Source organism: Pongo abelii, chromosome 12, assembly GCF_028885655.2.
Source record: "Pongo abelii isolate AG06213 chromosome 12, NHGRI_mPonAbe1-v2.0_pri, whole genome shotgun sequence".
NCBI classification, from domain to species: domain Eukaryota; kingdom Metazoa; phylum Chordata; class Mammalia; order Primates; family Hominidae; genus Pongo; species Pongo abelii.
Window position 1 is genome coordinate 104,931,757 of NC_071997.2, and position 13,262 is coordinate 104,945,018.

The 13,262-nt window shown below is 37.7% G+C and overlaps 1 protein-coding gene across 8 annotated transcripts in view; it reads left to right on the forward strand.

The window, feature by feature from the left end:
• The window catches only part of RBKS (ribokinase), a 114,821-nt gene that overhangs the window by 25,998 nt on the left and 75,561 nt on the right, over positions 1–13,262 (forward strand). For all 8 annotated transcript variants that reach the window (XR_008522195.1, XR_010136200.1, XR_008522197.2 and 5 more), the window contains exon 2: positions 11,347–11,479. Coding sequence is in view for 4 of the 8 variants with exons in the window: in XM_024242138.2 (XP_024097906.1) it covers positions 11,347–11,479 (133 nt within the window). In the remaining 4 variants the exon portion in view is untranslated. The remainder of the gene's footprint in view (positions 1–11,346; positions 11,480–13,262) is intronic.

A 13,262-nucleotide genomic window follows, 5' to 3' on the forward strand; every position in this document is an offset into this window, starting at 1 on the left:
TCCAACACCCTGTCTTTGTGAAGCAGGGTTTTCTGCAGTAACAGCAACCAAAATGAGATTATGGAGTAGACTGGACATAAACAACACACTTCAGGTATCACTGTCTCCCATCACCCCCAGATAGGACCATCTAGTTGCGGGAAAACAAGCTCAGGGCTCCTACTGATTCAACATTATGGTGAGTTGTATAATTATTCCATTATATGTTACATTGTAATAATAATAGAAATAAAGTGCACAATAAATGGAATGTGCTTGGATCATCCCGAAACCATTTCCTCCCCCTGGTCCATGGAAAAATTGTCTTCCACAAAACCAGTCCCTGGTACCAAAAAAGTTGGGGACCACTGCTGTAGAGCACAAGTAAGTCAGGCTTTTTGTGGAATACCACAGAACATTAAGCTTGAGTTAACTATATTCATACTTCTCATGAAATTGTATGCTCTCTTCTGCTAGACTATAGGTTACATAAAGAATACTGCACTCGGGTTTAAGAAGAAAAGTTAAATTTGATAACATAGTGTCCATTCACTTAATGCCTTCTGAATTAAGTAGGAAAGGAGCACCATTATTTGGCCTTGCCGTCTCAGCATCTTGGTTCAGCTTGAAGAACACCAGTGTTCTTCAGAAGTATAATTACTATTAAATAAAAATTACACAATAAATTATAAAATCCTAAAATATAAATACGTCCAAGGAGCTTTAGGTACATTTCTGGATAATATTTTGTAAGTTTTGGAGTCAGATCAACCTTGCTTTGAATCCTGGCCCTGCCATCTTCTACTGGGTGAACACGGATATGTTTTGTAATCTCTCTGATTTTCCTTCTCCTTATCTGTGAAATAGGATCAAAATAATAATAACTTTCTCATGGGATTATTGTATTGATTAAGTGAATTGATAGTTATAAAGTGTTAAGTGCAGTATTTATCATATAATAAGTCCTCTAGAAATATCTGCCATTATTAATGTATTAGTTATTTCAATTGGACTTACTATATTAGGACTCCCAAAGGAGATGATTGTCTGAGTTGAATTTTAAAGGATTTGAATGGATTAGCTCAGCTGAGAAGCAAAGGAAAGAACTTTCAGGCATCAAGAATAGGCTATGCAAAGATATTTGAAATACAAGTAAGATTTTAAGAATGAACAGTGTCAAGAAACCACGAGGAAAGCCGCCATTCTTTCCTCTGTAACATCACCTAGTGACACACTCAAAACAAGAAGTGGTGGAAAGGGATGAAATATAGGTCGTTTTTAGTATAGAATTATTGTTTCTTATGCTCTTATATAAATGACTGTTAAGTAAATATTTATGTGTTTTATCTATTGAATATCTAACATTATAGTCAAAATTGAAAGAATACCAATTGTCAAAGAAAGTAACATAGTGTGGTTAAAAACTATAGCAATGGAGTCAGAAGAGCTGAATTAAAAATTAGCTCAACCCCTAACGTGTTTAAAATTAGCTCAACCTCTAATGTGTTTTTTTGATAAGCCAATACCTTTTGAATTCTCACTTTCTCCCTAAAACAGATGATGATAATGCCTACCCTAGATCATCTTACAAATATATTGTTAAGCTCAAAATAACATGAGTTCTTGATTATATATGATCACCAAAAATAGTAGATAAATTAAAATTTAATAATTGATTCCAGATTACATTATTTTTTCTTATGCTGATTTATCCTTCTAATTATATTTTGCTTAGGATAAAATTAAAATCTGTTTTTATTTCTTTAAACTACACCAGCAGATGGCAAAAAGATGTAACCCAGATAATTATAATGTAGTGACAGAAGTCATTCTGGAATTTAAAATTTACTATAATTAATTGGCAAAATAGAAAATAAAATATTGGTTTTGTAGTTATTTGTCACTGTCATTTTTATTATTTTACAAATGCATACTTTTCTTGTCTTCAGTGAATTTAAAAGCAATTCATTAGGAACTTTTGACAAATGACTTTGTTCCACCAAACCCTTTCTGCTCTGTTTTTCAGCATTCTGATTTTCCCACTTTCCGGTTCTTGTACACATACCTTTGCCATCCAAAATAGTTGTCCAGTCCCCACTTCCTAATCCCCTATACATACATATACATTTTGCCTGTCCTCGCCTCTTGTAATCTCTAATTCCAAAATTAGCTCATTCCCCACCTCCCTATCCAACCCTTTTTCTTCCTCTAGGACTGTTCTCAGCTGGAAGCAAGGAGGTATACATATAATTATCCAAAAAGATTTGCTGAGCTTAGGTAGTATTTTAATTTTTATGTGTATGTTTAATATTTTGAGTGATAAGCCTCTCCCGACACCTTGTATACTCAGCCCTCCGTGCCATACTGGAAGAATAAAAAGGATGTGCCCCTTTTTGTCCCCATTTTTCTGACCATATTCCCAACTAAGTTTATAAAGACTCCCGTCACATAACTTCATTTTCAATTTGGAAATTTCATAACTGGCTTACTTTTTCCCTTGGGCCTCTGTCATACATAGCACTTTTGCCCTGTTCTCACCCCATTGTTTTATTTATTATGTACCTAGGCATCTGTCATCTCAACTTTCTATAATATAATGTCTTTTAATCTGTAGACCGTTCATTCAAAAATATTTACTTCTGCCCATGTTGGAGTAACTAGTGAGCATCCAGAGATCACTAGACATGCAAAGATTCAGGAAAATGTGATCTATAACCAAGAGTGGGGAGAAAACCACTCAGTCAAAATAAACACAGAAAAACAGGGATGGTGGAATTAGCAAAAAGGCTTTTTTTTTTTTTTTTTTGAGACAGGGTCTTACTCTGTCACTCAGGCTGGAGTGCAGTGGTACAATCAGAGCTCACTGCAGCCTCAACCTCCTAGGCACAAGCAATCCTCCTGCCCCAGCCTCCCAAGTAGCTGTGACCACAGGTGCACACCACCATACCCAGCTAATTTTTAAATTATTTGTAGAGACAAGGTCTCACTATGTTGCCCAGGCTGGTTTCAAACTCTTGAGCTCAAACAATCCTCCCACCTCAGCCTCTTAAAATGTTGCGATTACAGGCATGAGCAACAGCGCCCAGCCAGAAAGGGATTTTAAAAGACCTGTTACAAATATGCTCAGTGATTTAAAGAAAAAGATGAACAGAAGAAAAATGGAAGATATATAGATGAACCAAATTCGAGGTCTAAAAAATGAAAAATGCAATATCTGAAATAAAAAATCCACTGGATGAGCCTAATAGCAGAGTGAACATGACAGAAGAAAGGATAAGTGAACTTGAAAAACTAGTAAAAGAGATTATCTAAACTGAAGCACAGAGAAAAAAAATGCACAGAGTGTCTGTGACCTGTGGAACAGTCTACCATATATGTCATTGGAGTCTAAGAATAAAAGGAGAGAGAAGCAGAGAGGCACTAAAAGCATTTGAAGAAATAATGGCTGAAATTTTTTAAACTTGATGCAAACTATGCAAACAATGAACATCCAGCAAGATGAGCACGATATAAACTACAGCAGAGCACATTGTGATCAAATTCCTGCAAATCAGTTATAAACAGAAACTCTTAAAAGCATCCAGAGGTTAAGAAAAAAAAGGCACACATTACATATAGAGGAACAAAGATTGATTGCAGACTTCCTGTCAGAAACAAGATGCAAGTCAGAAGAAAATAAAATCTTTAAAGTGCTTGAAAACTAAACTGTCAACATGGAATTCTATATTTTTCTAATATAAAGGGGAAAGATAAAGACTTCCTGAAGACTTTTTAGGAAAATAAAAGAATTTATCACCAGAAAACTCACACTATAATAAATGTTAAAGGGAAGTTCCTTTAGGTGGAACCAAAATGATTCCAGATGGAAACCCAGATCCACCCAAAGGAAGGAAGACCCCCAGAAAGGTAAATATATGGGTAAATACAAAGACTTTTTCTTCACTTCTCAATTTCTTTAAAAGGCAATTGACATTTAAAATTAATAAAGTAATAACATAGTATTGTGATGTTTACATCATGTGGAAGTAAAATGTATGACAATAGCACAAAGGTTAGGAAGGGGAAATGGAAGAATATGTAAAGTAGATTACATTTTTAAGTAAAGTGGTATGGTACTGTTTGAAAATAAAGTGTGATCAGTTTAAGATGCATATTGTAAACCCTAGATCAACCACTTTTAAAATAATAGGTGAAAAAATCAGCCAGGCATGGTGACTTATGCCTGTAATCCCAACACTTTGAGAGGCCAAGGTAGGAGGCCCACTTTAGGCCAGGAGTTCAAGACCAGCCCTGAGCAACTTACTGAGATTTGTCTCTACCAAAAAAAAAAAAAAAAAAAAAAAAGGAGGAGGAGAAGGGAAGGTAGAATATAACACACAAACAGGGAACGTAAAATGGAATACAGTTAATCCAAAAGAAAGCAGGGAAAGAAGGAAATGAGTATTGTAATGTCATGTAGTGATATTGCTATGAAGGAAGTTGTTGGGAAGCAATGCTTCATGAATGTTTTCATGTTTCTGCATGATCAGGACTTTCTGAGCAAAGATTTCTGGCACCGGATTAAAGAATTTTTGTTTGTTTGTTTGTTTGAGAAGGAGTCGCCCAGGCTGCAGTGCAGTAGCGCGATCTTGGCTCACTGCAACCTCCGCCTCCTGGGTTCACGCCATTCTCCTGCCTCAGCCTCCCAAGTAACTGGGACTACAGGTGCCCGCCACCACACCTGGCTACTTTTTTGTATTTTTAGTAGAGACGAGGTTTCACCATGTTAGCCAGGATGGTCTTAATCTCCTGACCTCGTGATCCACCCACCTCAGCCTCCCAAAGTGCTGGGATTACAGGCGTGAGCCATCGTGCCCAGCCTAAAGAATGTTTGAATGGCAAACAAGCCTTAGAAGTTAAAGACCTGTGGAGAGATTCAGAGACTTCTTCCCAAGATAATTTGTTTTCCTTCTAGAGGTTGTAAACCTAGAGACCCTCCCCTTCTCTCCCTGAGAGGATTTGTTTACAAAGCAAAGGTCAGTAGGTCATGTGCAGGTGATGCACTCTGCTTCTTCCCCCACCCCAGAGGGGAGGAGCAGCAGCTGTGTGTGAAATGTCCTATATAGGCTCCAAAATTTATTATTGGGGAGTTATTCTTATCATATAACCTTGTGGGGGACTGGAGAACTAAAGTATAAGTATTTAAATGCTGTCTCTGATTCAAAAATCTGGTTGTTTTTTTTTTTTGTCAGAATGAATGAGTCAATACTTAAAAATTATATTAAGAAGGGAGTGTCTCCTATAAGGTGGTCTGGGAAGTCCTCTCTAAAGAGGTAACATTTGAGCAGAGATGTGAATGAAGTCAGCCCTGTAAGACTGTAACATGGGAGAAGACCATAATGTACTAATCTTTATTGTCTCTCATTGCCTGGTACACTTTTTCATACATAAGTAAATTTTAAATAAATAGGGGTCAAGGATATGACACTCTGAAAGGCTGGTCACTTCTGGCTAGAGTGTTGTTTGTCCACTCTACAAATTCCAGAGTAGCTGCATCTTCAGACAAAATGACATTTTAGTCGCAGACATTTTAGCTAGGAAAAGATATGAGTTTCATGCCTGTAATCTCAGTGCTTTGGGAGGCCAAGGCGGGAGGATTGCTTGAGGCCAGGAGTTCAAGAGTAGCCTGGGCAAAATAGCGAGACCCCATTTCTACAAAAAAAAATTAGTTGGGCATGGTTGTGTGCCCCCGTAGTCCCAGCTAATCAGAAGGCCAAGGCAGTAGGATCACTTGAGCCCCAGGAGTTCGAGGTTACAGTGAGCTGTGATTGTACCACTGCACTCCAGCCTGGGCAACAGAGCAAGACCCTGTCTCTTAAAAAAAAAGATATGGGTTAGTAATCAAAATCAGTTAAAAACTGCATAAAGCATAATTTATGTTTCATTACCTTAAATAAATAACATATATGTCTGCAAATGAAGGGTTAGGGAACATAGAATGAATTTTTAGTTGGGAGATTTTTTTACAGAGGTAGAAATAGATGTCACTTGATTTTGAAATTACTCTCAGCCTTTTAAACGTGGCATATACAAATGCTGAGAAGAACAAATATGGTTGAAGAATACAGGCAGTAAGAATAACAAATTAGCGTAACGAATTTTAATTGGGTAATAACTAATAGTACAATCTCCTGTTATAGAGGCTTCTGTTGTCAGAAGCTTGCAGCCAAAAGGAGAAAAGATCAATGCAAAAGCCAAAAAGCAACACATTTGGTGACTTTTGGCTGAAGCCAATATTAGCGTGACCTCTTTGGTTGAAAGACTTTTCATCCCCATATTACCGGGTCATTCCTTCCTTTGGTTTGAATAATCTCTGAGAATCTGTAAAAACCACATCATTGTCAAGAAGTTAAAAGCAATTGATAAGTTGTTCTGGTAACACCTGTCAGTGAATTAACTCAGAGCACAAAACCCAGGCATTTAAGGAGTTGACAAGTATTATTAAACCTGTTTTGCAAGAGAAGAAGCTGGTTCAAAGAGGGAAAAGCTGTCAAAAGTAATACAATCAGTAAGTGGCTCAGGCCTCCTGCCTGGCACACCCAGGCTCTAACCACGTGGCCTCTCATGGCAGGGAAGACTGGGGCCATGTATGAACATTTATCACTGTTCCTTTCAGTCCAACCTGAAGACATTGTGGCATTTTAAAAGCTATGAATTTGTTTTAAATTCAAATATATTTCTTAGGCATGGTTTTCTCTGTTCAGGTTTTCTCCCTCATTCAGAAATTTACACTATTTTTACCTTTAAATGGTAGTAACAATGTATTTCTACTAATACTGTTTCCTTTTCTTTTTAATTTGAGCAATTTAATTTTTCTGTCTTTTGACACTCTGTTAAACCTTTTTTTTTTTTAATTAGAACAAATCATAGTAATGCTTTCATCCCAGGAGATGGTGCTTTGTGCAGATGCTTTCTTGAACCTGAACATAATTTCATGATTTCAATAAGGAAGAAAGATAGGAAAGTCTAATTCAAAGTAAATTAGGATTTATAATTCAGAAATGCTTCTGCCTGTTTGTAACTAACTTCCTAGTTCCTCTCTCCACTCTTCAGTTTATTTACTTTAAAAAAAATTAAATCTGCCATAAACTGTCTTAGTCTGGGTTTAGGAGAAACCAGAGCCTAAGACAGAGGCTTAAGTGCAAATACTTAATTAGCACTATAACCCAGGAGTCAAGAGCAGGGGACAGGGAAGAGGGAAGAGCGTATTCGAAGGTATTTGACATTTGCAAGTTGACCACTGGCTGCTCAGTTCTTTAGGACAGTCTGAAGAGACAGAAGCCCCAGGGGTGGGATGAGAGCACCATTCAGTAAGGCTCTGTTAGGTGACACCTGCAAGAAGCCAGCTGGTGCCCACGAAGAACTGGTGGCTAGTAAATGAGGCAGAGGCCACGTGAATCTGAAGTAGTGACAAGTGGTATCATATAATACACTAAAATTCTTGTCGTATGTATTTATGTGCATAAGAATATAAAGTAACACACAAACTTTTAGTCCCCACCTTTGTGAATACCTGTCATTTAACTTTTCACTTTTTATGCATGCTTTCATCATGGGAGAACATATACATATATCTTTTTCCTTTTAAAAAAACATAAATCAGCCCAGGCACGGTGGCTCACGCATGCAATCCCTACACTTTGGGAGGCCGAGGCAGGAGGATCGCCTAAGTCCAAAAGTTTGAGACCAGCCTGAGCAACATGGCAAAACCCCGTCTCTACAAAAAAATACAAAAAATTAGCTGGGAGTGGTGGTGTGCACCTGTGGTCCCAGCTATCTGGGAGGCTGAGGTGGGAGGATCATCTGAGCCCAGGAAGTTGAGGCTCCAGTGAGCCATTTTTGCATTGCATTCCAGCCTCAGCAACTGAGCAGACTCTGTCTCAAAAAAAAAAAAAAAAAAAAAAACAGGCCAGGCGCCATGGGTCACACCTGTAATCCCAGCTCTTTGGAGGCTGAAGCAGGGGGATCAGGAGTTCAAGACCAGCCTGGCCAATAAAGTGAAACCCTATCTCTACTAAAAATACAAAAAAATTAGCTGGCCATGGTGGTGCACGCCTGTAATTTCAGCTACTTGGGAGGCTGAGGCAGGGGAATCGTTTGAACCCAGGAGGCAGAGGTTACAGTGAGCCGAGATAACACCACTGCACTCCAGCCTGGAAGACAGAGTGAGACTCCACCCCCCCCCAAAAAAATAAAATAAAATCGAACATACTAATCTCCTTATTCTGTGACATATTTTCTTCACTCGTGTATTACTTGTATCCGGGTTAGGTTTAATGCCATTGTCAATAAGTTGATTTTGCCTTATAGGAGATACATCAGGACACAATGATTAACATTTGTTGAATTAGTGCATGAATGAAGCAATATACAACTTCTAGTTACAGTTCTTGCTTGTGGAAGAGGAATGCTGCTGATACTGGGAATGCAGTGGGCAAGATCTGGTAAAATATGGAGTTGTCATTGTCGGATAGTTGCCCAGTCATCCCTGCCAGTCTCCCCCTGCTTACCTAATCAACACCTCCACATCCTCATTTCAGAACAGGAATAGATGCTATACAGGGGAGACACAGAAAAGAGACAAAGGGAGGCTGGGCGCAGTGGCTCATGCCTGTAACCCCAGCACTTTGGGAGGCTAAGGCAGGCGGATCACTTGAGGCCAAAAGTTCAAGACCAGCCTGGCCAACATGGTGAAACCCCCTCTCTACCAAAAATACAAAAATTAGCCTTGCCTGGTGGCGCATCCCTGTAATCCCAGCTACTTGGGAGGCTGAGGCAGGAGAATCACTTGAACCGAGGAGGTGGAGGTTGCAGTGAGCCGAGATCGTGCCACTGTACTCCAGCCTTGGTGACAGAGACTCCATTTAAAATAAAAAAAAGAGAGAGACAGAGACAGAGACAAAGGGAGACTCTTACAAAAATCTGTTCAATCAGCAAATACCTGTTAACCTCCTGTCAGGTGACAGACACATTGCATAAAATGGAGAACATGACAGACTTGGTCCCTGTCCTCAAGCAGGGAAAGTCTACAGTTGAGGGAAGAAAGAGACAAGAAAGAAAGAGACAAGAGTAGGGGAAGGATGCAGAAGAAAAAGAGGAGAAATTAGTAAAATACAAAAAGAGTGAAGAATTTCAGTGATCACTGAATTAGTTAATAGAATTAGTTAATAGAATTAACTAGTTAATAGAATTAGTGCTTGTGTTAATAGAAGTTGTTTAGAAATGAGTTTAAATCCCAGCCATCGGCTCCCACATCAAACACACCTACTGTACCCATGATTTTGCCCTTCCCCCACATACATATACATCCCAGTAATAATCTGGTGATTTTTAAATGAATTCTCACAGTCAGTAATAAAAATTACACTTGATTCAAACCAGTGAATTGTAACCCAGATCTAAGTATAAATATAGTGGAAATCATAAGTTTCTTTAGTGACAGTCTTACTAATCAAGTTATTTGGCCTGTTTTTAGCCACATGGGATATTTTTTCTTTTTCAGGTTGCTGTGAGTGTTGTTTGTAGCAGCATCAGTAAGCCAAGAATTCACATAGTTACTCAATCACACAGATTACTCATCATTGCCTGTTCATAACAGAATCCTAAAATGTTTAAGATTTCTAATGCAAATCAAAATCTCATCATCACTTGTCATTGCTAAATTAAATGACAGGATAATAACATTACATTAAAACCATTTTTCTCTTGATTGAGTACCTTTTTCAGAAGTGAACCTTCTAGATGTATATTTTTTTCATCAGTACTATAAATGCATTTAGAATCCAAGATAAAAATAGAATTTAAAGGGGAGGAGTGGGATGTTTTCAAATTATTGATGAGGCTCTTTTGAATTTCAACCATATTTGACAGTGTACTGCAAGGGAATGGAGTAGTTCAGCTCAATTTACTGACACTTTTAGAGCCATATAAAGGAGGTTAACAGGTTGAGCTTGGTCTTTATTGAAGCAATCGTGTGTTCTTAGCATCAGTTATATGTCATCCCGTTGCAAACTGGCTGTTAGGAATTGGCATTGCTCTGTTCTAATATAAGATACTGACTTCAGATAGATCACAACCTATGTGGGAAATTAATATAAATTTCTAACCTGTAAAAGCAGTGTAGGTTCTCAGTGGCCTTACCATTGTGAACTTACCTCTTTACCTTTCTTTCCTATCTAAAGCTAATTAACCTTTTTTGGTCACACCTACCCTCTTTTTATCTGCTCCCTCTGGCCCTTGGCCCACTTCTTTGTGGCCAGCTAGCCAGTGTTTGTGCCGCCTGAGCCCATCTTCTTCACTTGCCCTAGAACTCCCCAGAATGCCTCTTTCATTTTAAAGTCAATCATTTCCTTCCATCCTTCAAATATTTTATTTCCTCACACCTTCCATCTTTAATAATATGAAATATAAAAATCTTACCCTGGATCAAACCTTTTATTCTTTTTGCCTCACTTATTGCTATCATCATTAGGCCATAATAGCATTATAGTAAAAATTCTTACCTCTTGGAGAAGCTGATGAAGGTATTAACTCAAACAAGATTGGCTATGAGACGATAATTATTAAATTATTAAATCTGGATGATAGGTGAATGAGGGTAAGGGAAGCCAGTATGCTGTTTTCTCTACTTTTATAGGTTTGTAATCTTCCATAATAAAAATTTAAAAATAACTTAGCTCTTTAGGGTTCCTTTTTTAAAATAGATGCTCTTTTTGAGTGAGCGCGTGAAATGATGTGGTATGCAGGATGGACTAAGACTAAAACCTGATCCTGCTCTCTGAACACCCCACTCTTACTCTACCCCTTAGTAAACAAAAAAGATTCTTTAGTACCTGGAATTGTAACTTCCATCTTCTCCTTAGGTCCTGTACTTGATTATCAGAATCCTGGTCTGGTTTAACACTTTCTGCTTCTTGGTTTAACACTTCCTGCTTCTTGTTAAAGTGACCAGATAAACCCATATAGAAATATACATTAATTTCATCCCATTTATTAAATCCCACTGTGAATAAAGTTCTGTGCTGGCATTTGGAAAGAGAATATGAAGGAAAGGTATTCATGAATAACCCTGATGCAGTACAACACTAGCCACAGTAGTGGTCTCTAGGAGAGAGAGAGGAATTCTGTCAAGGAGACTCATTCTGGATAATGATGCAGACTACTAAATGTCATCCTAAAGGAAGAGATAATCTTCCTTGCTTCTGCTTATAGTTCTAATTGTTAAGACTATTTAGAGCTCTACCATATAGCCTTCCCTCTCTTCTAAAGAACTTAAATTGATTACAGTTACCAATATGCCTTTTTTCTTCTCTTTTTAAATTACAATAGTCTTACTTCTCGTTTGCCAAAAACTGGAGAAACCATCCATGGACATAAGTTTTTTATTGGCTTTGGAGGGAAAGGTGCCAACCAGTGTGTCCAAGCTGCTCGGCTTGGAGCAATGACGTCCATGGTGTGTAAGGTAAGTATAAAGTATAGTGGAGAGGATTCTAGTGGTAAGAATCTGGTTTTAAGACTGGAGTTTATTGTTTTTATTTTTTTCAACCATTTTAAAGTGAACAATTCAGTGGCATATAATACATAGAGTGGCATTTAATGCATTCAACCACCACTTCTGTCTTGTTCCAGAACTTTACCATCATTCCAAAACAAAATCCCTTACCCTTTAAGCAGTTCCTCCTCATTCCATCTTCCCTTTAAGGCCCTGGGAACCACCAGTCTTCATTCTGTCTCTATGGATTTATCTATTCTGGACATTTCATGTAAATGGAATATATATTATATGACATTTTGTACCTGGCTTCTTTCACTTAGCATACTGTTTTTGAGGTACAACGTTGTAGCGTATATCAGTATTTCCTTCCTTTTTATGGTTGAATAATATTCCATTGTATGGATATACCACAATTTTTTTTATTCATTAATGAATGGATTGATGGACACTTGGGCTGTTTCCACCTTTTTGGCTCTTACAAATAGCATTGCTACTAACATGCATATACATCTACTTGAGTACCTGCTTTCAATTCTTGTGGAAGTTTATTGTTTTTAAAGATCTAAATAACAGAGAGTAGTCTCCCTTGTCCTTTATATTAATTTCTACGTCATTGAATCCTCTGGGAAGTAGCAGTTCTCAAATAACTTAATGCTGCATTCCCTGAATGTAATGAGTTTGTAACTGGGGTGTGAGAAGTGAGGGAAATTAGCCTACTCCAATGGGTTTCTGTCATCCAGCTTCTAAACAACAGCATGAGTCATCTTGTTTTTAGCAGGTTTCACTGCAGCAACACAGCTTTTGGAAACTTCGTGTAATAACCGGTGATTTACTCATATCTAAGTCATTTTCTTCTAATGCTGTATCTTAGATCTGAAAAGAATCTGGGCCTTAATGAACTACATATAACTGATCTTTTGGCATAGTTTTGTTTTCATGATGTAGAGATATGATATTGTAACATACAGTATTCCTATTTTTATCCATGCTACTGAAATAATTTGAAAATAAATGGGCTGCCAAAAGTTTTCATTTTTCATTTTTCATGAAATTTTAAGGTGCTAGCATTATAGCATTAGTATAACAGGAAAGGTAGATGATTGTGTTTGTTTGATTTTTAGGGAAAGCCAGGCTGGGTCTGCACATTATTAAAGGGCAAGAAAAATACAAGGAAGTTGAAAGAATGAGCTTTCTCCTGTGAACTATGTAGATTTTACCAAAAATTCTCGAAATGTCATTTTTCATTGCAGTCAGCACTTTTCTCTCCACAGGAGTTTTAAATGATGTATAAACTATACAATTATTACTTCATCTGTTAGTGAACTGTAATTTTATTTCTAACCTATGATTAACATAATTTTCACACGGCTATTTGGTCAAAAACATCACATGAAGCATAAGATTCAAAGTAAGAAACCCTCTTTTGCTAAGATTGAGCTCTTGATAGATTTAAAATATCAGCGTAATTAATCAGCAATTAATTATGTTCCAGGAATTATGGGTCTGTGAGAGGGGGCTGATTAAAAACTTAGGCCTGACCCATCTCATACCTGATTAGCTATGGAGCATTTGGAGAGTAATCAGATGGTGCTGACTTAATTAAGAGGACCTGGGAACTGGAAAGAGGATGATATAATTTCCTGTATGGGAAAACTTGGACATAGAATTGGCATTGGAAGCTATGTACCCAAAATGGCTTCGCTGGGAAGAGGGGAGTTCCTAGAGCTGGAGACATTAAAGGAGAGATTAG